Source organism: Tiliqua scincoides, chromosome 1 (genome assembly GCF_035046505.1).
Source record: "Tiliqua scincoides isolate rTilSci1 chromosome 1, rTilSci1.hap2, whole genome shotgun sequence".
Lineage (NCBI taxonomy): Eukaryota > Metazoa > Chordata > Lepidosauria > Squamata > Scincidae > Tiliqua > Tiliqua scincoides.
This window is the reverse complement of record NC_089821.1, coordinates 308236044-308263318: the sequence shown is the minus strand read 5'-3', so window position 1 is coordinate 308263318 and position 27275 is coordinate 308236044. Positions and strand designations below refer to the sequence as shown.

The following is a 27275-nucleotide window of genomic DNA, read 5'->3' as shown; positions in this document are numbered from 1 at the left end:
TTTTCCTCTGAACCCATCACACATTCAACTGCCACTTATCAAGGGTGCAGTAACTACGTATGGAGAAGTCAAGTGATATACATGTATGTGTGAAGTAAGTCTGATGACTGGCAATCGGCTGTATGAACCGACTCCACTGAAAAGTATTATGTTTGACTGATATAACAAAATATGAGAATTCTGTCTGTGATGTTAGATGTGCGATGGCTTATTCACACATGCAAGTCATCCCTTCATATTGGAAGTCATCAAGTACTCCCCTTGGTGACATGCAGATGAATCGGTGACTCACTGAGACATGGATTCACTGAAGAAAGCCTAGTCTTTGAGGAGATGGGAAAATTATGTCAATGACATTAGCATTATGGCTCATTCACACAGCATGACATCACTTGGTGTTGCAAATCAAACAGACACATCTATTCATGCCTTTCTTCCCACACAGGAAAAAAATCTTATCACTACATTTCCCTTGAACACACTTGTTCTTTTAATATGTCTTTAAAACGCTTTGTTGTGAGTACAGTAAGTGTTGTGAAAAAAAAAGATGCAAATAAGGAGGCGGTCTCTCTTGCAGTCACAATCCTTCACTTCTAAAATACAGAGATGAGGCTTCCACGACCTACCCTCGAAGTCCTCTCTAATGCCTTTTGAGCTGATTCTGGTTTTTGAGTAAACATACTCTGGAAATTCTTCTCTAGGCTGGTTTTGCAAGAATCTCTGGCATCTCCAGGTAAGGGTGAAAAGACCAGTGTGAAGCAAAGCCTGTAGAGATCTGCAGACAGTCAGTACAATACTGAGCAAAATGGAACCAGTTACCTGACTTGGTGGAAGGCAGCTTTGTCTGTTCACATATAAAGAAGTTCTGCAACAGGAACTCTTCTGCAAAATCTTCTGGAGGCAGGATAAGTCTAGATCAGGGGTCTCCAAACTTTTTGGCCAGAGGGCCGCATCAAATCTCTGGCAAAATGATTTCATTTTGAGGGCTGAAAAAATTTAAATATAAAATTTATATAAACAAATTAGAGATGGAACTTAGATGTGTGAATGAATGAATGGGCTCATTCATTCAACCTGTCTGGCCCTTAGAATACCCTCCAGATGCAACCAGAGCATAGTTCCAGTCATGTTCAACAAAGTGGGCCAGGGGCTTTCAGGGGACAAGAGGCTGGCCGCGGGCTGGATAGAGGCTCACCGCGGGTCGCATTGGCCCCTGGGCCGGGGTTTGGAGACCCCTGGTCTAGATATTATGTAGTGAGTGTAAAGGGCTCTTTATGTGCAGTCCTATGCCCAAGTAGAACTGTAACAGTCAATCATACCCTAAGCCTATCCAGCATAAATGGGGAGGGGGAAACAAGCCTAAACAACTCCACACTGGCAACTCAGTAACTGGCCTCAGTAACTTCACCAGCATCCATGGAAATTCCCCACACATCCCCAAGGTCAATAGGACAACATCAGACCCATGCCAGTCTGACATACAAGGAACCCAGCTCCACAGCTGGTGACCAGAGAGACACTGCTAGGGTGAGCCAGGAGGTGGCAGCAGGCCCAGTGAATGGCCATTGTTGGGCGGATTTCCATCCTGGGCAACACAGCAATAACCACTGCCACCAACCATGGGGAGAAGACACCACATGCACACACAGCACAAAGATGCACAGCATCCTCCCATTTGTAGGCACTACTACATACACAAGAAGCAAGAGGGCTAAGGCAGAGCCTGCTGGGAATCCCAGCATCTGGAGTTTGTCTTGTTTTGCCAGTCACACAAATACACACTTCTGAGAAGTATCTTCTTGACTGAACTGGCCTAGGAAAGGAAGATGGTTCCCTAAGGAGAGGGTGACCATTGAAATAAACAGCCAGTATCCCTATAGCAAGGGTTTGAATCCCTAAGTCTCTAAGCTAGAAGGATTCATTTTGTCAGGGGAGGGACTGGGAGAAGAGACAAGAGGAGAATCAACGGTGCTCAAGTAAGCCTGAAGGGCTGATATTCCAGCATACAGAAACCCAGGCTGGGAGCCAGGCAAGAAAAGTATGTGTCCAGCCAAGGAGTTCACCATGGCCAACATCACATTACATCTTAGCATGACTGTTCCCATGTTGAAAAACTTCCTGTGAAGAGCAAAGACTAACCTAGAGAATAGACAGTAGCAGCCACACATGGTCTCCAGATCAAGATGAAGACTCAGTATTTGAGAAGAAGGGTGGTGCCACCTGATGCACATGCAGTACTGCCCTGTTAGGGAAGAGAATGAAGGAGTCAGTGAATTACCTTTTCTCCCTTGTGGAGATAATGCCTTTGTACAAATCGACAGTAAGGCCACACCTGGAGTATTGTGTCCAGTTCTGGTCACCACATCTCAAAAAGGACATAGTGGAAATGGAAAAGGTGCAAAAGAGGGCAACTAAGATGACTGCTGGGCTGGGGCACCTTCCTTATGAGTAAAGGCTACAGCATTTGGGCCTCTTCAGTCTAGAAAGGAGATGCCGGATGGGGGACATGATTGAGACATACAAAATTATGCATGGGAAAGATAGAGTGGATAGAGAGATGGTCTTTACACTCTCACATAACACCAGAACCAGGAGACATCCACTAAAATTGAGTGTTGGGAGAGTTAGAACAGACAAAATATTTCTTTACTCAGTGTGTGGTTGGTCTGTGGAACTCCTTGCCACAGGATGTGGTGATGGCGTCTGGCCTGGACGCCTTTAAAAGGGGATTGGACAAGTTTCTGGAGGAAAAATCCATTATGGGTTACAAGCCATGATGTGTACGTGCAACCTCCTGATTTTAGAAATGGGCTATGTCAGAATGCCAGATGCAAGGGAGGGCACCAGGATGAGGTCTCTTGTTATCTGGTGTGCTCCCTGGGGCATTTGGTGGGCCACTGTGAGATACAGGAAGCTGGACTAGATGGGCCTATGGCCTGATCCAGTGGGGCTGTTCTTATAACTGTGAGGGATGACTGTTCTGCCCCATGTGGCAATGCTGCAATCCTGAAAAACAAAGGGGCTCAGGATGAGGGTTTGGCCTGAAGCAGCCATAGCTGGAGTTCCTTGCATAAATTAAGAGGGAGCATATGCGCATTGGTATTAGATATTAAAGAGAAAGGACTGTTTAGTCAAGTGGTTCTCACACATTTAGCAGCAGGACCCACTTTTTAGAATGAGAATCTGTCAGGACCCAGCAGAAGTGATGCCATGACCAAAAGTGACACCATCAAGCAGGAAAATTTGTAACAATCCTAGGCTGCAATCCTACCCACACTTACCCAGGAGTAAGTCCCATTTACTATCATTGTTAAAAGAATATACACAGTTACAGTAACTTGTTAAAAGTATAGGTCTGTAACATTTCCCCAAATGCAGTCACATACCATAGTAGCATCAAGTCTAATATATTAAAAATAAAATATTAAAATGAGTGGGGACCCACCTGAAATTGGTTCATGACCTGCCTAGTGGGTCCAGACCCACAGTTTGAGAAAAACTGGTTTAGGCAATTATATTTATTTTACAACGCAATCCTATGGGCTGTTGTTGCTACCAGAACTAGCATTCTAGGAACAAGTTTTCTGGCTGTCACGAATGGTGCTCTGGAAGCGCATGGACCAGCATGCTTCTGGACCACCACTGGAGAAGCTTTGGAGGTCCTATGCACAACAGGATAACAGAAGCCTACCAACAGAGGGGAGGTGGTGGGGTGGGCAGAATGGGAAAGAACCAAGGACATTATCAGAGGCAGGAGTGAAAGGGAATGAAAATTATCAAAGATACAGAATTGTTGCTCAATGTTCACTTGTTAGAGCGCCAATAGGCTTATGAAATAATGCCTGTGGGAACCTACACGAAAAGGGGAAAACCTAATCCATGAATGCTGGAACTGATTTGGAAAAAAAAATGAATCTATCATATATAGTGTTTTCAGCTACTCTTTTCTCAGACATACAAACATTAAAACTTGGGGTTTAGGAGAACTGTTTTAAAATAGAATACCTAATTGACTTCTCATTGTCACTTCTTCCATTAAAATAGGATAAACCCCAAAGTAAATGTTGGGTAATACTGTACCTTTATTAGGGCCAACTCAGGTGTCACATCTTAATTGGTGCCATTCCTTTACTGCTATTTTCTTTACAAAAGAGGAGGGATGCTTCAGCTGTCATTTGTATTATTGGCAATGAATGAAGACATCTTCATCGCCCCAAGACAGAGCCTGCTTGAGGAGATCTACCAGCAAACAAATTGAGTCTTTGTTCATTGTCAACAATACATGCTTACATTTGTGGAAGAAGTAAACGCTGGCAATTAAGCATTCAGTTTTAAGTCAGGTCTGCAAAACACAAGCTTTAAATATTTGATTTATTTATACATATCCCTGAAAAAAAGAGTAGCTCAAAACATGTCTATGTCAAATTTTTAGAAGTTCAATATACTTTTTTTCCCCCTTGTACCTATGGATTAATCCACTCTGGTGATCTCTGCCTCTTCCTCCTGGGGGAGGGGGCTCCAACTCCAGGCTGTCCTGGATTGCCAAGGGCATACCAGTCAACATGTCTGCAGGCCCTTTCAGTCCTTTATTGGTTAAAATAAAAGGAAAGGAGATGGGTTGTCCCTCTACTCTGGCTTAATGTCACCCTTCCTCCTCTGCCCCTTCGGGGGATCCTGCCTATGGGCTTGGATGGAGGCTCTTTGCCTGTAATAGAGTTCTGGGCAGGTTCTTAGAGGTTCCCTAACACCTGCTGGCTCAGTGTGGTTCCTGGGTCCTGGCACGGGATGGGTTCTAGGTCCCTTGAGATGCTGCTCTTTCTGCATCCCCAAGTATAGCTGGGTCTGGGTTGGCTGTCTCTCTTCACACCCCTGGCTGCTTGCCTGATCCATGCTGCAGGCTTTCCTTCCTCTTTTCGGGGCTTGCTGCAGTTTCTTCCCTCTCTCCCAGGTTGCTTGGCCCTTCTGGGTCAAGTCTTCCTCCTTTGGCTCTTCTTGCTCCATGCCTGGGCTTCCCTCTGCCTCTTCTGCTCTGCCCTTCTCTGATTCTCCTCCAGTATCTGCCTTTCCCTTCCTTCCCACTATCTCTGGCTCCTGCTCCCATCCTTTCTGTCTACACTGGGGAGCTTTTATAGGGCAGCAACAAATCCTGGCTCTCCCCAACTAGGTGCTGCTTGTCAGCTATCCGAACTGACAGCTGCCACCACCTTGCTAATCAATGGGGCCTTGCTTCCCCCTCCCCCAGCTTGCTGCACCCATCTGGAAATCACATAGGGTAACAAGTAAGATATGAAATGCATTAATCTGTTCTCTCCCCTGGGGACTGGGGATAAGAATAGGCCCTCAGTTTGGCTGTACTTGTCGTAAGAGGCGACTAAACAGCCACCAGGTAGATGGGACTCCCTAGCCTGGGAAGGCATAAGAACAGCCCCACTGGATCAGGCCATAGGCCCATCTAGTCCAGCTTCCTCCCTTGCATCTGACATAGCCCATTTCTAAAATCAGGAGGTTGCACATACACATCATGGCTTGTAACCCATAATGGATTTTTCCTCCAGAAACTTGTCCAATCCCCTTTTAAAGGCATCCAGGCCAGACGCCATCACCACATCTTGTGGCAAGGAGTTCCACAGACCAACCACACACTGAGTAAAGAAATATTTTCTTTTGTCTCTCCTAACTCTCAATTTTAGTGGATGTCCCCTGGTTCTGGTGTTATGTGAGAGTGTAAAGAGCATCTCTCTATCCATTTTATCCTACCCATGCATAATTTTGTATGTCTCAACCATGTCCCCCCTCAGGCGTCTCTTTTCTAGGCTGAAGAGGCTCAAACGCCATAGCCTTTCCTCATAAGGAAGGTCCCCAGCCCAGTAATCATTTTAGTTGCTCTCTTTTGCACCTTTTCCATTTCCACTATGTCCTTTTTGAGATGTGGCAACCATAACTGGACACAATACTCCAGGTGTGGCCTTACCATCTATTTGTACAACGGCATTATAATATTAGCTGTTTAGTTCTCAATATCTTTTCTAATGACCCCAAGCATAGAATTGGCCTTCTTTACTTCTTTAATGGGCTGGGGGTCTCGCACATTCCACCGGACACCACCTCAAGTACCACCAGTGGTACAATTACCACTGGTTGAGAAACTGCTTTAACTGGATCACAAGTGTCATTGCCTTGTTAGCAGATAGGGATCCATACTTCCTTCTCTAGCTGTCTCTTCCTTCCACTAGCTTGGCCTCAGGTTGGGTTTCCACAGGGGAGGGAGAAGGGGCCTTTCTCCTACCAGGGCTCAGGATCTGTATTGTCCCCACTCTTACTCCTTCGGCTCCAGTAAGGGGTTAAGGAGGCAGTTTCCTTGGGGATCAGAAACAACCTATTTGCTGCTGTCATGACAAATGAGGCATTTGGTTGGGGATAGCAGTGTGACAACTACGCTCAGGATAACAAACACCTGCAATGATGCAAAGAAGCCTGAAGCAGCAGGTTTGGCTAGACAAGTGGGCTGATGCAAAAGGGAGACTGTGTCAGGAGGAAGCCCAATGATTGGCCCAAGAAGTGCTGCCTCAGATTGGTTCATGTGCTACAGTCTTCCAACCAGCTGTGTCCATGTGGGATTGCTTCAGGTCCTTCTGCTTTGTGAGCTACCAGCATTTCCATTTACCTGAGTGCAGTTCAGGCTTGTGGCAGATCCCCTCTTGGCAAAAAGGGTTCTATCCAATTGACAGGCTCCATCACAGGGATTTAACCCTTGCCCTGGGGAAGCTGGTGTGTACACCTGCTCTTTCCCAAGGGAGCTATCTTCCACAGTCATGGGCCCACAACACATGTGCCAGTGGGCCTTCCCACTGGTATGCCCCTAACCAAGCCCTGCAGTGCCCTCCCAGTTTATAGTCAAGAGCAGCAAGCAGTGCAGTGCCTCCCCCCCCTTTAGTGCCTTCCCCCACTCCCCATACAGTAGCTTTGTTGGCAAAGGGGAGTTTCATGGGGTCAGCATGGCTGGGAGATTCCCCTTAGGATCACACTTTTCCTTGGACAATAACTGATGTGGCCTTCCTTTGATTAGGGTTACCAGATACAAACAGGGACAGTGCCTATATTTTAACCAACAGTTCCCAAACTCTCTGGGAAAAATGCTTGTGCAACCCCCCCCCCCCCCCAAAAAAATTCCCCTGCTAATTGGGTAAGAAACACTTTTCCAAGTGGGTGCTCCTTTTTTTAGCAGGGGGAGAGTAACTGGCCCACCTCACCCCAGCACTGTCTGTTCTAGTGGCTGTCTGCTGGTATTCCTTTGCATCTTTTTAGATTGTGAGCCCTTTTGGGACAGGGAGCCATTTAGTTATTTGATTTTTCTCTGTAAACCGCTTTGTGAACTTTTAGTTGAAAAGCGGTATATAAATACTGTTAATAATAATAATAAATGCTTGTTTTTGTCACAAAACCAGAAGTGAGTCGCATGAGCATTTTTCAACAATTCTAAGGCTTGGGGAGGCTTGCCAAGGGGAGCTCTCACTTCTGCCCTGAGGTCATTTAAAAATGGCTTCTCAGTGTGAACCAAGCAGTGACTTGCTTCTTTCTGGCCTTGCTCTAGCTCATTGATTTTCCCACTTTGCTATTCACACCTTTCGTCAGTTCATTAATTTGTGCAAAAGAAAACAGGCCACAATGGGTGGCAACTCAGTATTACTCTGCAGCAGGACTGTAGGACAGAATGAAAGGCCTGTCTGTCCACTACTTTTTCCTCTCTTTTCCAAGCACATCACTACTTTCTTGTCACCACTTTTTTTCTTTCAAAACAGTGTTTCTTAAACTATGGGTTGGGACTCATTAGGTGGCTTGCAAATCAATTTCAGGTGGGTCCCCATTCATTTCAATATTTTATTTTTAACATATTAGACTTGATGCTACTATAGTATGTGCCTGTATTTGGAGAAAAGTTACAGATCCGTACTTTTAACAGGCTACTCTGTATATGCTTTTAACAGTTATAGTAAAGGGGACTTACTCCTGGGTAAGACTGGGTAGGATTGCAGCCTAGGATTGTTACAAATTTTCCTGCTTGATGAGGTCACTTTCGATCATGACATCACTTCCAGTGGGTCTTGACAGATTCTCATTCTAAAAAGTTCGTCCCACTGATAAAAGTTTGAGAACCACTAAAGAATCTAGTGATATTGTCCAAGGATCTGGCCATCAAATAGTAAGGCAATGAGCACCCCCTCCTGTTGGTACAATGAACACAGAATCTTAGCATATCACATTAGCAGTAATAGGACAAGGGGAGGGGGCTGCCTCTGGAGGAAGTGTTAATAGCTTAGCAACAAGAACAAAGTTGTGAAGATGGGAGGACTTCAACTTACCTTAAACCTGCATGTTCAGAGGCAACATGCCTCTACTTTCCAATTGCTGGGGAGCAGGGCAGACAGCACCAGTAGGGGAAGCTTTCCAGAGACATCTAGGTGGCCACTGTGGAAAACATTTTGATGGGACTTTGGTTTGATCCAGTGCGGCTTAGTCTGTGGAACTCCTTGCCACAGGAAGTGGTGATGGCATCTTGCCCAGATGCCTTTAAGAGGGGATTGGACAAATTTATGGAGGAAAAGTTCATCATAGGTTACAAGTCATGGCAGGTATGCGCAACCTACTGATTAGAAATGGGTTGTGGCAGAATGCCAGATGCAAGGGAGGGCACCAGGATGCAGGTCTCTTGTTGTCTTGTGGCATCTGGTGGGCCACTGTGAGATATGGGAGGCTGGACTAGATGGGCCTTTGGCTGATCTAGCAGGGCTTTTCTTATGTTTTTGACTGCACTTAATCTATTAATATGCAAATAATCCATTTTTATTCTTTGTGAAGTTCGAGGTCCTGCAAATAACATCAAGTATAAATAACTATCTTACACAGAAGGTAAAACAAAACTCTTCCTGACTTTTTCTATTGCATTGATTGGGAATGAGGCTACAATCCTATCCACACTTACCTGGAAGTAAACCTCATTGACTCTAATGGGACTTACTTTAGAGTAGACAAGCCTAGGCTTGGGGTCTAAGTAGGCTTAGGTTGCAATGCTGTCCACACTTATCTGGGAGTAACAAACCAATGCATGTCTACTCAGACATAAGCCTCAGTGAGTTCAATGGGACTTTCTCCTCTCAAATGTGTACTGCAGTGGTTCTTAAACTTTTAGCACCAGGACCCACTTTTTAGAATGAGAGTCTGTTAGGACCCAACAGAAGTGACACCATTAAGCAGGAAAACTTAACTCTCTTACAGCCCAATCCTATCCACGCCTTCCTGGGAGTAAGCTCCATTGACTATAATAGGCGTTACTTCTGAGTAGACATGCATAGGATTGGGCTCCTAGTTTGCAGTCCCATCCACACTTACCCAGGAGTAAGTCCCCTTTACTATAATTGTGAAAAGCATATAGAGTAGCCTGTTCAAAGTACAGATCTGTCCACTAGAGGGCAAAATACATTAGATAGATCACATGTATAGTAATATTGTGAACGGATATAGGACTATACCTTTGCCCCATCTGGGACAATCTGACCATATATCTCTGTTTTTGATACCATCATACAGACCTCTTGTCAATAGAATTAGGCCTGTTGTCAGAGAAATACAACAGTGGTCAGAAGATGCATTGGAGCAACTTTGGGATACTTCAGGCGTACTGACTGGACATTATTTGCGGAGGACAATATCGACATCTATACCTCGACTGTACTGTTCTATATTGTAAGCTGCATGGACACTGTCACTACCGCCAGACAAATGCGGGTGTTTCCTAATAATAAGCCCTGGGTCACCAGAGATGTGCGCCTTTTGCTAAGAGCCCGGAATGCTGCTTTCCGTTCTGGAAACACACTACAGTACAGTGAGGCCAGAGCGAACTTTAAAAAAGGCATCAGGGATGCAAAGGCCATGTACAGGCGGAGGATTGAGTAGCATTTTGAAAGTTCGGCTACCCGCCAGGTATGGCAGGGCCTGCAACAACTTACTGGGCAGAATTATAAAATTAGTCTGCCCAGCAGCAGTGATTCTGATACAGGCTAGTGAAAGCCACAAGCCATTATGCCATGCTAAGAGTGTTTATAGCCAATTATGCTAAAACTAATCATTTATGTTTACTTATGTTCAAATGTTAATGAACCAAATGTTAATAGGTGTTTATAGCTAAATTAGTTATTTGTTTCTATGATTCAAGAAATAGGAAAATGTTATGTTTAGCATGCCCACAGACCAGCTTAGATCCATTTCTGCCCTCTCACAGTCTGAAGAAGTCTGATGTAGGAAGTGCAGGCAATAAATCAGTAAAAGAATGTTTCTTAGCGAGCTGTCAAAACTAGATAAAAGTTTAGGCTTCAAAGCACTAAGAGGCTAGAATTCCAGCTGTCAAGTTTAATTGGAAAAATGATAAATGAAGACTAATGAACAGAGAATACCCTTAGAAAAAGCTTTTTAGAACCTATTATTCTATTAGTTCCCTTTTAAACTAAAATACAGTCTGGATAATTAAAGAGATTGTTCTTTAAAGTGTAATCAATATATAGATTAGCCTGAAAATTAAATAATAGTATAGAAATACACAGAAAGGTGGGAAAATTATTAAGTTTAGCTTAAAAGCAATTAAATTTTACCATTGAAGCTGCTCAAGCCATGTAATTCAAATGGCAACAGCTCATAGACCTAGAATGTGAAGAAAACAACACCTCACAGATGAGACTTCTCTGTAAGACTTCAAAGAACTCAAGGTCCTGCTCAATTGGAACTAGAGACAGATTTACAACTCAGAAAGACAGATTTAGATACAACATACAAAGAACTAGGAGGAGGCAGGAAGCAGGACACCTGCACTGTTAATTAAGAAGAGTTATAGCAGATAACTAAGAGTTTAGACACAGGTGAAACTCAGTTTTAATAGAAAAGAGGACCTTGGTAGAGACAGTAAATCTGTTGCTAATTAAAATAGAGTTTAACAAATACAGACATCCCAGAAACAGCTGGACAAGAACAAGATAATATGAAAAAAAAACCCTAATTGGCAGAACATTCCAAAGGACTTCTGTCAGAGCCTCTAAGCTGACAGAGAAACCTAGATTTAATTAAAATAAAGAGAAAAGTCTCTTAAAGTCTTTATTTACAAATAAAAAGTTAGTTTGTTTTGTATAATTATACCACTATGCAACACAATAACACAATAACACAGTCACATAAAAAAATTAACAAAAAAAGACAAAAGCTTAGTTTAAACAGTGATTAATGAAATCAGACAGAAAGGAATTTAAAAGCACAGAACATACCAAAGCCAATAGTTGAGTAAACAGTGCCATCTAGTAGTTGTTAAATTATATGTCTCAAATGTAAATTTTGACTTGTAACTTGAAACTAACCAATCCTGAGACAGCCTCCATTTCCGATGTCATAACCTCAGCCAATGACAGTGTAAGATTTTCAAACAAAGAAGCCAAAATACTATATAAACAAAAGGCTCACACTGGAACATTGCTTTTCTCTGAGAGTGCTGGGAGTTCCCACATAGCTCTCATTGCGCTCTCCTTTTAGACAGGAGTCCCTGAGAAGCCCGTTGCTGGCAACGAATAAAGCTTGCAAAAGATCACCACCCTTGCCTACTGAGTTTGCTTTTGAACTTTGCTGCTGACCTTGCAACAATTTTTAAAATGACTAGTTTGGGCATACAGCAAGACATTTGTCTGTGGATAAAGGACTTTTTGACAAATAGGCCACAGTCAGTGAAGATGGGCTCTTATCAATCTTCTACTCTGATATTAAATACAGGCGCTCCCCAAGGCTGTGTGCTGAGCCCCTTCCTCTATTCCCTGTATACACATGATTGTACCCCATCACATAACACCAATGAAGTTATAAAATTTGCAGATGATACTACAGTGGTGGGGCTTGTTAGCAGGAATGATGAGTCTGCTTATGGGAAGGAGGTACAGGAGTTGTTACTGTGGTGCAAAGAAAATGATCTCTCACTTAACATCAAAAAAACTAAAGAACTTACAATAGACTTCTGGAAAAAGAGGGATGTACACACACCATTATACATACATGGTGAGGAAGTGGAGAGGGTTGCTAATTTCAAATTCCTAGCTATTTACATCACAGAGGACCTCTCATGGACTATTAACACCAGTATGTTGATAAAAAAGGCACAAAAGCGGTTATATTTTTCTGAGGAAGCTTGGGAGGTTAAATTTGTCACAGCAGCTGCTTGTGTTTTACTATCATTGCACCATTGAGAGTGTCCTAACCTATGATATCTTGGTGTGGTACGGAAATTGCTCTGCAGGCGACAAAAAAGCTCTGCAGAGAATTATTCAGATCGCACAGCACATCATCAACCTTCATCTACCAGCTTTGGAGGACATCTATACATCTCGCTGTCTGCAGAAGTCACATAGTATTCTGAGAGACCCCTTCCATCCTGCTCATAAGTTCTTTGAACTGTTGCCTTCGGGTAGATGATACAGAACTATTAGAGCAGCACCACACGACTCCTGAACAGTTTTTATCTCACAGCCATAGTTACATTGAATAAGGCGACAGAGTTGTTACCATGCTCCTGGGCATTATGGTCTGTTATACTGTTTTATATTATGATGCATGTTGTATAGAATGTGTGGGTGAGTGTGTAGAGTGTGACTGTTGGAATTGTTGTATATATTTATGCTTGTATCTCAAAGGTGCATAAATTTTGTTGTGCTGTAGCACAATGACAATAAAGTCACTACTACTATTTCCCCACCTGCAGTCACCTGCCACGGTAGCATAAAGTCTAATACATTAAAAATATTGAAATTAATGGGGCCCCACCTGAAATTGGCTCACGACTCACCTAGTGGGTCCTGACCCACAGTTTGAGAAATGTAGTAGCCTGTTCAAAGTACAGATTTGCAACGTTTCCCCACTTGCAGGCACATGCCATGGTAGCATCAAATGTAGTATGTTAAAAAATATAACACACATTGAAATGAAAGGGGACTCACCTGAAACTGGCTCACGACCCACCTAGGGGGTTGGCATTTAAAGAGGGGGAAAAAAGCCTCGCGCCCAACGTGGGGCTCGAACCCACGACCCTGGGATTAAGAGTCCCATGCTCTACCGACTGAGCTAGCCGGGCTGCATGGTCGGTCGTTTTCCGCAGGGATCTTATTACAGTGCCTCCACGCACGCGCATTTCTCACAGCGCGCGGATGGCTTCCTGCAGTGACTCTGCACCTCTTGCCGGCGCGCATGAGCACACGCTCCATCGTCTCCTTCCCCGCGCGACCCCGCCGCGAGCACCGATTGGGCAGCTGGGGGAAAGAGGCGTCCAATGAGGGCGCGCGTTGTTGGGGGGTGGCCCAGAAGCGCCGGTGGGGGACGGCGTGAGGGGGAGGCAGGAAGTGCGGCGGGTTCGGCTGGTTTCTGGTCGTGGCCGTCATGAGCTCCATCGGCACCGGGGTGAGTGCAGCGGCACGGGCGGGCTGGAGGGGGCGAAGAGGCTCCCTCAGCGGTCGAGGGGGGGGCGCGCGATGACGTCATCACTCTGTCCTCGAGGACCTGCTGAGTCACGTGGGAAAGCGAAAGTGGAAGGAGCTGCGCTGGGGGAGGGGCTGAAGGGGGTCCCTCTGGCCCAGCCTCCTGCACCCCCTTGTGGCCCACCAGGCGCCTCGGGGAGCATTCAAGGCAGCACCTCATCCTGTGGCAGGGAGTTCCACAGGCTAACTGCATAAGAGCACAGGAAGAGCCCATTGGCTCAGGCCATAGGGGCCCATCTAGTCCAGTCTCTTGCATACCACAGAGACCCACTAAACGCCTCGGCGAGCACTCAAGGCAACACGCCTCATCCTGTGGCAGGGAGTTCCACAGGCTAACTGCATAAGAACACAGGAAGAGCCCCACTGGATCAGGCCAAAGGCAGGACAATCTAGTCCAACCTCCTGCATCTCCCAGTGGCTACCAGATGCCTCAGAGAGCACACAAGACAAGAGATCTGCACCCTGGTGCCTCCCTTGTATCCGGCATTCTGAGGTAGCCTACTTATAAAATCAGGAGGTTTCACATACCCATCATGGCTTGTAATCTGTGATGGAGTTTTCCTCCAAAAATCTGTCCAGTCCACATTGAAAGGCATGTAGGCCAGGCACCATCACCACATCCTGTGGCAAGGAGTTCCACAGACTAATTACATGCATGTACCCATCATGTCTTCTAACCTGTGATGGACTTTTCCTCCAGAAATCTGTCCAATCCCTTTTACAGGCACCTAGGCCAGGTGCCATCACCACATCCTGTGGCATGGAGTTCCATATACTAATTGTAAGCTTGATAAAGGAATTTTTTCTTTTGTCTGTTCTAACTCTCCCAACACTCAATTTTAGTGGATGTCCCCTGATTCTGGTGTTGGGTGAGAAGGAAAAGAACATTCCCCTATCCACTTTATCCACCCCTTGCATTATTTTATATGTAATTACGTCCCCTTGAGGAAGGTGAGCATGAAAAGAACCCTTTCTGGTGGGGGAACAAGTTGGGGGATGGGGGCTTCTTGTGTTTTCTAGATCAACCTTTTAGTTCCAACAACTGCAATAAGTTATTTATTTATTTAAGTGTGCGACTGGGGTCCCCACTGTTGATCCTGCTCCCCTCTCAGCACCCCTCTCCCAGTACTGTTCACAGGATTCATCATGTTTCTTGTTTGGAGGAACTGAGGTGCAAAAACTGTTCCTGGCAGATGTAGGAAAAAATCATTTTTAAAAGGGAGCACAAGGCCTCCCTACAGCTGTACATGGTCCTTTTTTTTGTTTTGGTTTCCTCTAATGGTCCTCAGAAGACACAGGTGCATTCCTGGAAATATAAACGAATGCCATGCCGGGATGATGTGTCAACTGTAGTCAAGCTGGGAACATATAGGGAAACACAGAGAGAAGATGAAGAAGAGCCTTTAAAAGAGGACAGGGAGCTCAGTCCTACATGCCAGTGGTCTTCAACCTTTTTCGTGCTGTGACCACAATAACGTGTGAGACTGGGGTCCCACAGTTTTTCCCTTCCCCCCTTCTGGGACCCTATCCACCCACGCCCTACCCTCTTATGGCTTCCCAGCACTATTCACAAATATTATTAGAGAGAACAGAAAAAGTTACCATGAAGCCTGGCAATAGTGAAAGCTATTCTAGCCCAGTTGCTAAAATCTTGAGCAGAACTGGGATATATCTCCTTAGACCTGAAGGGGCACACCAGATGCCTCCCCCTTCACCTGGTGAAGTCCAGTGGTCTTCAACCTATTTTGTTCCTGTATGTTGCCACAGCTGAGGCTTCATGACCTAATTGGGGTCCTGACTTCAAGGTTGAAGAACACTGTTTGAGATGTTAGACATGCAAATGAATCTCAAAAATTTTGCCAAAAAGTTATCCCCCAAAATGACCCTGCTTGGCTATATTATTTATTATCAATACTTTATATACTATTTTTCTACAATTTGCAGAGCAGTTTATGTAGCAAACATGTAATGTGTAAGCGTGCATGGTAGGTGTTGGTAGTTTTTTTAAAAAACAGAAGTAATTGTGGTGTGAAGCGTACCAAGGCTAACTGAAGTTAGTATGACTTATTTCTAAGTAGCTCACAATTGCTGTGTTTAGTGTGATGTCTTGTATATGTGTTAGAATAGCAGCTCCACAGTTTGATTTGATTAAAAATGGTGGCAGTTCTGCTATTCAGTGGCTGCTGGATTAAAGCATTCTAAAATTAAGTTCCTTGGTGAATCTATTGATTGGGATACTGGAACATTTCCTGGAAAGCCAATTTTGGAACAGTAGCATTTCTGGATGGATGAATCTTGGCAACCTTTCAACTTAAAGCAAACTTATTGTCTCTGCCAATTGATCTTGTGTACTGATGCAAATCTTGTGCACTGATTCCAGCATTCCAGTAGCCACTTCTAATAAGTTTGTGCTCTAGGTTTTAGGTTAGATTTGAGCAGGCAAACCAGGACTGCACAGGCTGTTGACACTAAATATAACAAATATATGAGGATATAAATCCAGAGCCACTCTTGGCACATAGTGCTGAATTTAGGTTAGATTAGGTTCTATGGAGTGCCAGAGTCTAGGATCAAGAGAGGCTTTTAGAAAGCTAGAAGCAGAAGTTGTAGTTCCTGGTTGAACAGCAGAGGTTGCTGTTGAGTAGTGTAAGTAGATCTCCATGTGATTCCCTGCCCAGGCACCACAGACCAAATGCTTGGAAAGAGGAAGGAAAATGAATTTTACAAAAGTAATAATGCCATTCCTTTGTTTATAAGCGACAGTAACTTTGAAATATATGGAATTTATCCTGCATAACAACCTTAGGTAAGTGGTTCCCAAACTGGTTTCCAACCCAATTTTTGTTTGGTTGTGAAACTGACAAGGCAGATGGGCTGTATGCATCAAGGGTTAAACAACCTGCTTTTTTTTTGGGGGGGGGGGGTATGGTTAAACAACCTGCTGCCAATCACCATTATAACTGTAAGGCATGGGCAGCTGGTAAAGTGAACACTTTTTAAGGTTAGATCATATTTTAAGATGCTAAGATATTTGGGAACCACTGACCTAGGTGGTTGTATGCAGTTGGGCATGGGTGAGGACATAAGTTATGTCAGTGTTCTGTTTTCATACTTGCTGAAAAAGGATAAGATACTGTAGTTTTTTAAACCAATATTTACAATATTTTGCCCTGCTTTTCCAAGATTTGATGTGGGTCACAGCAATCGCACTACAGTAAAACAGCATAAACCAGAGAACTAAAATCACTTGAGCCAGAACCTTTGCCCCCAGAATGCAAAATATATGATGTGTCTGTCCTTGTTCTCTATTGGTTGACCGTCACTTGTGGTGTGTTTAAACAGCAATGTGATATAATAAAAATGGTGTCATATGAATGCATATTGCTGGGAAAGGGTGTGAATGAGATAAAAGATACGCAGATTGCTTCCTGAGTGCTCTCTCAGATGTGCTGACCCTCCTTGTACAGCACTGTTTAGGTCTAGGAAGTTTTGTGATTCTGGCTTTTGAAAGATGCTGCTGGGTTCCAGTGTAGGATGACCTGCTTCAATCGACCACTTAAATTGCTGAAAAAAAGATCAACACTGGCCACTAATTTTAAATAGTGCTTCTCCTGTCTCAGATATTTCCTAATTACAGAATACGTACATACATACATTTAGGAGAACACACTGAACTAATTATGCATACAATTAGAAAATTGTACAAAATTCAGTGATGACTGGATGTCAAGCTGCTTAAAAGTGAACTTATTAAAACAGATTATATTTTAAAATTGATTTATGCTTGTATGTGAAACTACGAACACTGTCAGCCAGAGTAGGCAATATGGGCTTGGTGGACCAGTGTCTTAAATAAATGTGTTAGGGAGCAGTTGAGCTCAGTGGGATTCAGTAGTGCGAGTTGATTCACATTTTATTGAGAAGCGTATCTACTGCAGAAGGCCCAAGTTCTCAGATTTTCTAGTTACTTGGCAGAGTATTGTCTTTCCTTTGTTTGATAGGTAGAGCATAAATACTCTAGAAATAAATGAACAGGAAGCGAGTGCATGCTGATAGTGGGTACATCACTCGCATTCCTTGGCCAGCACTAAGCTACACGGTGAAATGGGCAAACAAGGCCTAGTTCTGTCTCTGTTGTGGCTTTTCTTTGAAGAATGTACAGACCTGTGCTTTTCTTTCACAGTATGACCTTTCAGCTTCCACGTTTTCTCCAGATGGCAGAGTGTTTCAGGTGGAATATGCAATGAAAGCTGTGGAGAACAGCAGGTAAGGTTATCTTGTACCATTTTAAAACTAGGTGCAAGAGGGTTTTGCAGATAATTCCTGAGGTGGCTTCTTTTAGAATGGCAAACAGGAGAATGATGCATGATGCTCCCAAACAACTATTGGAATCCTAATTTGCCCATTCCAGTACTTTCTCCTCAGAGGTCTTCCAGGGATTAAACTTGGCGTCATTTGTTTATAAAGCATTTGTTCTTAACCCATGTTCAGAACTTGGGAATCCTGTTGGATTTATACACAGAGATATGGGGTTGCTCTTTCAGCCTGATCACTTCAAAGGAAGTTTAGTTAATTTTGTCTTCCAAATAAGTTTGAGATTTACAGTCTGAACTTATGCATTACAGTCTGAACTTATGCAACCTTTGAAAGCAATCCTGTTCCATTAAAATGCATAGGATTTTGCTGTGGACTTCAGTTAGGAGCAAGACTGCACCTTTATGTGGTCATTGACTGGTACATGGGAGAAAACAAAATAAAAAATCCATCTGTTATCTTGGATATTTTTTAGATAGTGATTCCTTTTGTAACTGGGATGAGTTGTTTCCAATTTATTTTGCTTTTTAAACTGCTTTGAATTTCTTGTTGAAAATATCTGTATAAATTTTCAATAAGGGTAGGATCAGCTGATTTCCATGGAACATTGCCATTTCCTTCTGAGTAAGGATGTTTAGAATAGTAGCAGTGAAACTTGGTCTTTTACATGTTTACTTGACGGTGAATCCCATTGATTCAAATGTGTCTTGTTCTGAAGCAAGTGTGCGTAACATTGCAGTCTACAGCTATAAAATTGATTTTTGTTTCTTTTGACCTGGTACCAAGAAAATTGCACACTAATCTAGAAAGTTGATAGTATTTGGGAGCTGTTTAGACTACACTCCTGTTCATGCGTACCTGGGAGTAAGCCCCATTAAATATAATGGGACTTCTGAGTAGAAATGTATAGGATTGGGCTCCAAGATACCATTGAAAGTAGGCCTGTATGTGTATTCATATAACATTTTGTTGCTGATGAATGGAAACATTAAAATGCTGACTCACAGGTCAGATAATTGTAAAAACATCATTGGTATTCTATGAACTTCTGCCAAATGTACAGTATTCCTTATGTTATGTTTTCATGCCACCATGCTAAAAATAATAGTGCATTTAATGTAGCATGCAAACTGGATTATTTGAAGCAATTCAAAATTCGAGTGGTACACCAGATAGGATATTAATATAGTCATATAAAGGGGCATGAAAAATCAAATGTAAATTTGAAATGGACTGCTGAAGTTATGCATGAATTTGTAGTATCTCCCTACTACTCTTGGGCTGCCTCATTTTGTTCAAAAGAAAAGTAGCAGAAGAGCGTGTCATGCGCCTTGTGATAGGATCTCAGACTCTAAACTTCTTGATGACCAGGGTGCTGGGGGTCAGTAGTGCTGATACCTCCTAAATGAAATGCAAAGCACACAGGGCTTGTAAATTTGCAGCTTCAGAGCGTGATTGTGATCACAGTGAGACAGTGTTTCGTTCCTCTACTTCTATGGTAGAATGCATATTTTGGGCTTATTGTGCGGTGTTCCAGAAAGGTGGCTCTGCTACTCCAGAATGATAAATACTATTTTCTGTGCAGTGTTGCCCAAATAACTAGTGTAGTTCTAGTAGCCACATTCTTAAGTCGGGGTGACTGCAACAACTACCGCGGCATCTCTCTCCTTAGCGTTGTAGGAAAGCTGTTTGCCCGAGTTGCACTAAAGAGGCTCCAGGTACTTGCTGAGAGCATCTATCCAGAATTGCAGTGCGGATTCCGAGCCAACAGGTCCACCACTGATATGGTATTCTCCCTTAGACGAATGCAGGGAACAATGACAGCCACTCTTTATAGCCTTCATAGATCTCACAAAGGGTTTCGACCTGGTCAGCAGGGACGGCCTCTTCGAGATTCTCCCCAAGATCGGATGTCCACCCAGGCTCCTCAGCATCATCAGATCTTTCCACAAGGACATGAAGGGCACTGTTGTCTTCGATGGCTCCACATCAGACCCCTTTGAAATCCGAAGCAGAGTGAAGCAGGGCTGTGTTCTTGCGCCAACCTTGTTTGGGATTTTCTTCGCTGTCTTGCTGAAGCATGCCTTTGCAACTGCGACAGAAGGCATCTATCTCTGGACCAGATCAGATGGAAAGCTCTTCAACCTCTCCAGACTGAGAGCAAAGTCCAGCTGAAATGTCTGCGTGACTTCCTCTTTGCCAACGATGCAGCTGTCACTGCCCACTCTGCCAAAGATCTCCAGCAGCTCATGGATCATTTTAGCAAGGCCTGCCAAGACTTTGGACTGACGATCAGCCTGAAGAAAACACAGGTCATGGTTCAGGATGTGGACTCACCTCCCTGCATTACAATCTCTGCGCATGAACTGGAGGTTGTCCATGACTTTGTGTACCTTGTGTACAAGGACATCTGCAAGAGGGATCTGAAGGCCTTAGGAATGGACCTCAACAGGTGGGAAACTCTGGCTTCTGAGCGGCCCGCTTGGAGGCAGGCTGTGCAGCATGGCCTTTCCCAGTTTGAAGAGACACTTGGCCAACAGACTGAGGCAAAGAAGGAAGCCCCATAGCCAGGGAGACAGACCAGGGACAGACTGCACTTGCTCCCGTTGTGGAAGGGATTGTCACTCCCGAATTGGCCTTTTCAGCCACACTAGACGCTGTTCCAGAACCACCATTCAGAGTGCGATACCATAGTCTTTCGAGACTGAAGGTTGCCAACAACAACATTCTTAAGTCTTCAAAAGCTGATCTATGCAGGTTTGTGTTGAACTGGGTTAGTTTCTTTTCCTTGCAGAGACTTCTTGTTCTAAAATTGACTGGTTTTAAAATTATCTTGATTGCTTTTATTTATGGTTCCTAAATGTTATCCTTTGTTTCCTTGAGTGCCTTCAGACTGAAAAATTCCTGTGACTTAATTGCGGTGAATTGACTATTGTATTGCAACTTTTTCTCAGTACAGCAATTGGGATACGGTGTAAAGACGGTGTAGTCTTTGGAGTAGAAAAATTAGTCCTTTCCAAACTCTATGAAGAAGGCTCCAATAAACGCCTCTTTAATGTTGATCGTCATGTTGGAATGGTGAGTCTGTGCACAGTATTTTAATACCTTTGTGATGAGTGTGTGGCCTGACATATGGTGGTTATTTCATTGTTAAGTAGCCTTTTGGAAATACAGCTTTGTAATGTTCATTGCAACAGGAAGAAGAGTTTGAGGCCTTTGCTTCAGGGGTAGAAATACTAGTTTGACCAGTTCTGGAAACATGTGTTTAGTAATCACATGTGCGATGGAAAAGATAATGCCAGTATGAGACTTGGAGATTGGTAGGTGAAGTTCTTGAGGTGACTCTTGATTTTGTTCTAAGATGGATGATCTTTTGTTTCAGGCGGTAGCAGGTCTCCTGGCAGATGCCAGATCTTTGGCTGACATAGCCAGGGAAGAGGCATCTAACTTTAGATCCAACTACGGCTATGATATTCCCCTGAAAGTGAGTGTTTGCTGCTGTTAATACAACTCATAAAACATGGAATTCCCCTCATATCCTTCGATCAAAAACAGTTTCTGTTTGCAAACTGAGATGTGATTACTTTTTACTGTCAGTGCTCTAAAATTTTTCCTTGGTTTTTTTCCTTTCAAGCATCTTGCAGACAGAGTGGCTATGTATGTACATGCGTACACATTGTACAGTGCGGTCAGACCTTTTGGTTGCAGGTATGAGCTTTTATTTGTTATGTTGCACTTCACAACATACCCTTAGAGGAGATGGGAATCCTCTAAGACAGTGGTTCTCAAACTTTTAGCACTGGGACCCAATTTTAGAATGAGAATCTGTCAGGAAGATTCCCTGGAAGTGTTTTCATGACCAGAAGTGTCATCATCAAGTAGGAAATTTTTTAACAATCCTAGGCTGCAGTCCCACCAACACTTACCCAGGAATAAGTCCCATTGATTGTAATTGTTAAAAGCATATACAGAGTAGCCTGTTAAAAGTATAGATCTGTAACATTTCCCCAAATGCAGTCACATACCAGGCTAACATATTAAAAATAAAATATTCAAATGAATGGGGACCCACCTGAAATTGACTTGTGACCCACCTATTGTGTCCCGGCCCACAGTTTGAGAAACACTGCTCTAAGATCATAGGGAGAAGAATTGTATAAAATAATAGTCTTAATGCTCATCCAGAAGATGCTGTATTTGGAGTGCTTGGAAACATCAAGACCAAAAAGAGTTCCAGAGTTGGGAAGCATTATCTCCTTTGAACTTGGCTATAAAGACTACTACTTAATATTGAAGCGCTCTCAATGGTTCTAAGAGATTGTGAAAAGAAAATGAGGTCAATGCTAAAAAACGCCAAAAGTACGCACACCAGGGGTGGGTAACTTAAGCTCATTCCAGATGGAGAGTTGAGTACAAAAAATAAACTGCCAGATGTTTTTCGACAGGAGAAATTGGTGAGTTTTCCTGTTCTCAAAAGGTGCTTTCGTATAAGTTCTGCTCTGTTGAATGATATTAAAACATGATGGACAGGTTTTCAGTCCAAATCTTCCTTGGCAGCAGTGTTAAGAACAACTCGATATACATTTTATAACTTATTGTATTGCTTCTCTGTCCTTAGGATATGATTGTTCATACTGAACTTATACGAATGCTCTATTTAGTTTTTTGAATAGGGATGGAAACCTCACTAGTTATACTGAGGACAGAGATTCTCACTAGTCTTTCACACACACACCTCTCTAAACACCTGTTTGGTTTATGATATGAAAGAACAAATGTATTGTATTAGGCTCCTAGTTTTTCCTTGGCAAGTTTGTGAGTGCTGAAATCAAACAAGCCACTTGTGCCAGCAAACTCCTTCTTTTAAATACTACGTTTGACAACCCTGCTCAGTCAGTTGTTTTGAAGACCATTTCTCCAGATAACACTGCATTCTGCGAGCAAATATAGACTTTTTGAGTAATAACCTGGCACAACATTGTAACCAGTTCCTAAACTGGTAAATTTTAATTCTATAACTTTATCTCACTATTTATCAAAATATTCTCTGAGTGGCTTGCAAACATTAGTCCTGCTTGGGACTTTCAACTGCTCTGAATCACATAAAACAATGTAGGGATTGTGTCTTATCTCTTACTGAAAGCTTCTTTTTAATGTGATCTTTCCTTTTAAGCTTCATGTTAGGATCTTATGATGATGATGATGGTGCCCAGCTGTACATGATTGATCCATCAGGAGTCTCATACGTGAGTGTCATTAAAACATCTGTTCTGAGGAAGCTAATAAAAGATAATATTTGTCATGTACTTTTGCTTTTTGTATTGATACATATAACGTAAATGGTTTCTTATACATGCTTTGACGCTTGTCTGTACAGGTCTCGGTCTACTGGGAAGTTTATGCATGCTCCCTTCTGCTATTAAACAGTACTGTACTTGTAATTGGCTAGGTTTTGGATAGAATGGAGAAGTGATAGAGTTCTTGCACCAGCTGATACTGGATGGAAAGGCATTGTGGTGGTGGGGAGTGATGGGACAGAGCCATGGCTTAATAAATGAGTGGAGTAGCATTTTGATAATTTCTAGCCTTACCTCTCTTAGGGAGCTTGGGCAGTTTACAAAATCCTTGTTCTTGCCTTTTCTCTCCATTTATTTATTTATTTATTTATTTATCCAAGTATTTATATCCCATCTTTAAAGCAGCCCCCATTTTATCCTTATAACAACTCTGTGGAGTTGAATTGAAAGTAACTGACTGACCCAGGTCACCTAGTGAGCCTCAAGGCACCGTGGCAACAATTTCCAGGGAGGCAGCCATGTTTTTCTGTTGTAGCAGAACAATTTTTTTTAAAAGGTTCCGGTAGCACTTTTTGTTATCTCATGTGTGTGTTTTACTCTCCCTCATTCACTCTCCACCTGCTTTCCACAGTATTTGATACAGTGGACTGTAGTCCACAGAAGCTTGTGCTGATGTAAATCTGTTAGGCACTAAGGGATATCGTTATAGCAGAGTGCTTTTATATTTACCAATTATACAGAAGTTGTAAATTCACACCTGCCCCCAAATAGGAGGCCTCCTCATATCTTAACTAAATGACCAGAAGCAGCCTGGAGGCACTCTTGCCATACATGTACATGCCACTATCTCCATGCAGACCAGAATAATGCCTACTGTCTCTTTTCTCCATGCCCCTCTTCTCTTCTGTCCAGATTACCTAAGCAGTGCTGGCTATTTCTGCATTATTTGCAAGACATCTAGGGCTCACCCAAGCACTAAATATTATTATTTTATGATCTCCCAACTTTACTGGAGTTTGACATTAACAAAACATGACTCCTGAGCATATTTGAACACAGTGTGTTCTCCCCAGAAGTCCCCTACACTGTTTTCAAAGAACTGTGTATCTGATCTGCTCAGAGGTCTATGGAAATGGCACCAAAATAAACACAAAAATACTGCTTGTTTTCTATTAGGCATAGGCCAGGAGACTCCGATTCAAATCCCAAGTTATAATGGCACAATGGCCATGCCACTCCAACCATTGCAGCCCTTTAAAGCAGGGGTGACCAAACTTTTTGGCAGGAGGCCTACATCATCTCTCTGATAATGTGTCGGAGGCTGGGGAAAAAAAATTAATTTACATTTCAGATTTGAATAAATTTAGATAAATGAATATATTAGAGATGAAACTTTATATGAGTGAATGAAGGTTCTGGAATAGCTCAAGGCCCATAAAAGGCCTTATACAGAGCAAGGCCGGCCTTTCCTTTGCTGCCGCTGCTTGCATCACAGATGTGAAACAGCAAGCAGTGGAGGGTGCCCTGGGCCTGCAGCTCAGGTGAGAGGTTGAACAGTCGCCCTTACGCTTAGAGCTATTGCATCGGGCCAGCACAGGCTCCAGCAAGTCTCTGGAGGGCCAGAGGCTAATTGGAGACTGGGGACTTCCCATGGACCAGATTGGGAGTCCCCAAGGGCTGCAAATGGCCCCTGGGCCGGGGTTGGAGCACCCCTGCTTTAAAGTAATGGGGATGGTGAGAATAACCCTTGGAGATCAGCTGTCAGCCTCCAGTGGGCTGGTTGCTTCTCCCTAATCTTGACGCTCTTCAACCGTGGGCCAATAAGAAGTTGGGGTAGAACCAAGCAGTGTCTGAGACGCAATCTACACATAATGCAGAATCAGGTAGTTGAATTTTGGCCTGTTCCATTTCTGACTTTAGGTGTAGGAGCATATTTTCAAATGTTTGCCCATGCAAAAAAACATGTCTCACTGCGTATAGTAAATGAGGGAATTGGAGAAAATGTTTGGTGCCCACCTCTTCCTGATTTGCTAGTTTACTATGTGCAGGATGTATTTTGCTTGTGGGAAGATTCACATTTGTGGAAGTGGAACTGTCCAGAAGCCTACCATCTAGTTATGTTAATATGTAGATCGACTGAGCAAGAGAATATGATCTGTGCCAGCTTTAATACCTTCCAAGCAGAACTTTGAAGCAGAAGTTGGAAAGGTTCATTCTTTGTGCCTGACCTAACACAAATATCCAGGACTGCACTACCATTTTATATTGCTACCTACATACAGGGGGGCTCCCGTATCTGCAGATTGGGTCTGTGGCACCCCCACACTTGCCCCCTCTATAGGTGAGCTTCTGAGCCCAGCAGAGGCCACACACATCTGTCCACGGCCTCTAATAGCTCAAAAACATGTGACTTAAGGTTTTTAAAAAAAACAAACTGGAAGTGGCTTTTTAATGTCTTATAAGGCATTGGGAGGCCTGGGGAAAGCATTAAAAATATCACTTCTGGTTTTTTCAAAACTGGAAGTCACGTTCTTGACTCCCAAGAGTCTTTCTGAGCCTGGTAGACTCCACTGGGTCCCTACTGGGCTCGGAAGACCCTCCAGAGGCGAGGGGAGCAGAGCTCACCTTAGCTCCGGGAGGGGGGTGGTGTTCGCCCATATCTGCAGTTTCACTTAATTGTGGGGTGGGGAGTTCCAGAACAGAACCCCTTTGGGGAAGGGGACACACCTGTATTTTTGTATGATAGATTGTTTTGTAGAAATAGTACCCCTGCTAAATGGCACATTTCAGGTGGTGTTCCTCTTAAGGGGAGAGTAACTCCCTTTTTACCGCAGCACAATGTCTTTTCTAGCAGCTGTTCACTGGTGTTTTGCATCTTTTTAGACTTAGAGTTCCCAACCCATGGTCTGCGGACCACTAGTGGTCCACAGCACCCCCGGGTAGTCCATGACATCTCTGGTAAAAAAAAAAAAATACCCTTCCAGGAAGAAAAAAGCCTCTGCAGCACCAGCAGCCACTCAGAGCAGATCAGAGCATAGCCTCTCCATCTCCTGCCTACCCCCTCCACCTCCCTTCCCTCCTTGTCTGTGAGTGCCCAGACAAGCAAAAATTGAAGCATAGGCACCTTCTAAGGTGTGTGCGCATTTGTGCAGCCTCGTGGCTCAGCTGCATGCAGAGGAGAGGTGCCCTGCCGCCCACTGCCTCCAGCCTCCATTCCATGACCCTGTGCCTTCAGATGAGCCCTGGCAGCTTGGTTTCTCAGGAGTCAGATTAGGACTCCAGCCAGCCTGGGAAGTCCCTTTTTGCGGGTGGGTGGGTGGGTGGCTGGGGGAGAGGAGGAGGAAGAGAAGGGCCTGAGAAGGGGAAGGAATGGGAATAATGAGGAGGAGAAGGAGCAGGCTCCCAAAAGCATCGCTGGCTGGCTAGGGGGGTTTCCCTGGGAGTGGGTTTCTCTGGTTGTGATTTCCCTGGGAATGCAGACTCCAGCTGGTGGACAGGTCGATGAAAGTGTCGACCCAATGTGCAACGGCAGTAAAGAAGGCCAATTCTATGCTTGGCATCATTAGAAAAGATATTGAGAGCAAAACAGCTAATATTATAATGCCGTTGTACAAATCGATGGTAAGGCCACACCTGGAGTATTGTGTCCAGTTCTGGTCGCCGCATCTCAAAAAAGACATAGTGGAAATAGAAAAGGTGCAAAAGAGAGCGACAAAGATGATTACTGGGCTTGAGCACATGAGGAAAGGCTACGGCGTTTGGGCCTCTTCAGTCTAGAAAGGAGACAGCTGAGGGGGGACATGATTGAGACATACAAAATTATGCAGGGGATGGACAGAGTGGATAGGGAGATGCTCTTTACACTCTCACATAATACCAGAACCAGGGGACATGCACTAACATTGAGTGTTGGGCGGGTTAGGACAGACAAAAGAAAATATTTCTTTACTCAGCGTGTGGTTGGTCTGTGGAACTCCTTGCCACAGCATGTGGTGATGGCATCTGGCCTGGACGCCTTTAAAAGGGGATTGGACAAGTTTCTGGAGGAAAAATCCATCACAAGTTACAAGACATGATGTGTTTGTGCAACCTCCTGTTTTTAGAAATGGGCTAT

General features: G+C 43.7%; 1 protein-coding gene, 1 long non-coding RNA gene and 1 other non-coding gene across 3 annotated transcripts in view; 1 reads left to right on the top strand and 2 right to left on the bottom strand.

Annotated features, from left to right (window-relative positions):
* Positions 1 to 476: 476 nt before the first annotated feature.
* LOC136642414 (uncharacterized) lies at positions 477 to 13180 on the bottom strand. The gene is made up of 3 exons (XR_010793982.1): positions 13017 to 13180; positions 2140 to 2242; positions 477 to 986 (listed from the first exon to the last, which is right to left on the bottom strand). It is a non-coding gene; the product is annotated as an uncharacterized lncRNA (long non-coding RNA).
* On the bottom strand, positions 13078 to 13150 carry TRNAK-CUU (transfer RNA lysine (anticodon CUU)). Its single transcript has one exon. It is a non-coding gene; the product is annotated as a tRNA-Lys (tRNA).
* Positions 13181 to 13373: 193 nt separating the features above from the next.
* The window catches only part of PSMA3 (proteasome 20S subunit alpha 3), a 19993-nt gene continuing 6091 nt past the window's right edge, over positions 13374 to 27275 (top strand). Inside the window, exons 1-6 of the mRNA XM_066629751.1 lie at positions 13374 to 13473; positions 17734 to 17816; positions 20819 to 20942; positions 21247 to 21348; positions 21499 to 21572; positions 23038 to 23110. Of these exons, the coding sequence (XP_066485848.1) occupies positions 13453 to 13473; positions 17734 to 17816; positions 20819 to 20942; positions 21247 to 21348; positions 21499 to 21572; positions 23038 to 23110 (477 nt within the window). The 5' untranslated portion in view covers positions 13374 to 13452. The remainder of the gene's footprint in view (positions 13474 to 17733; positions 17817 to 20818; positions 20943 to 21246; positions 21349 to 21498; positions 21573 to 23037; positions 23111 to 27275) is intronic.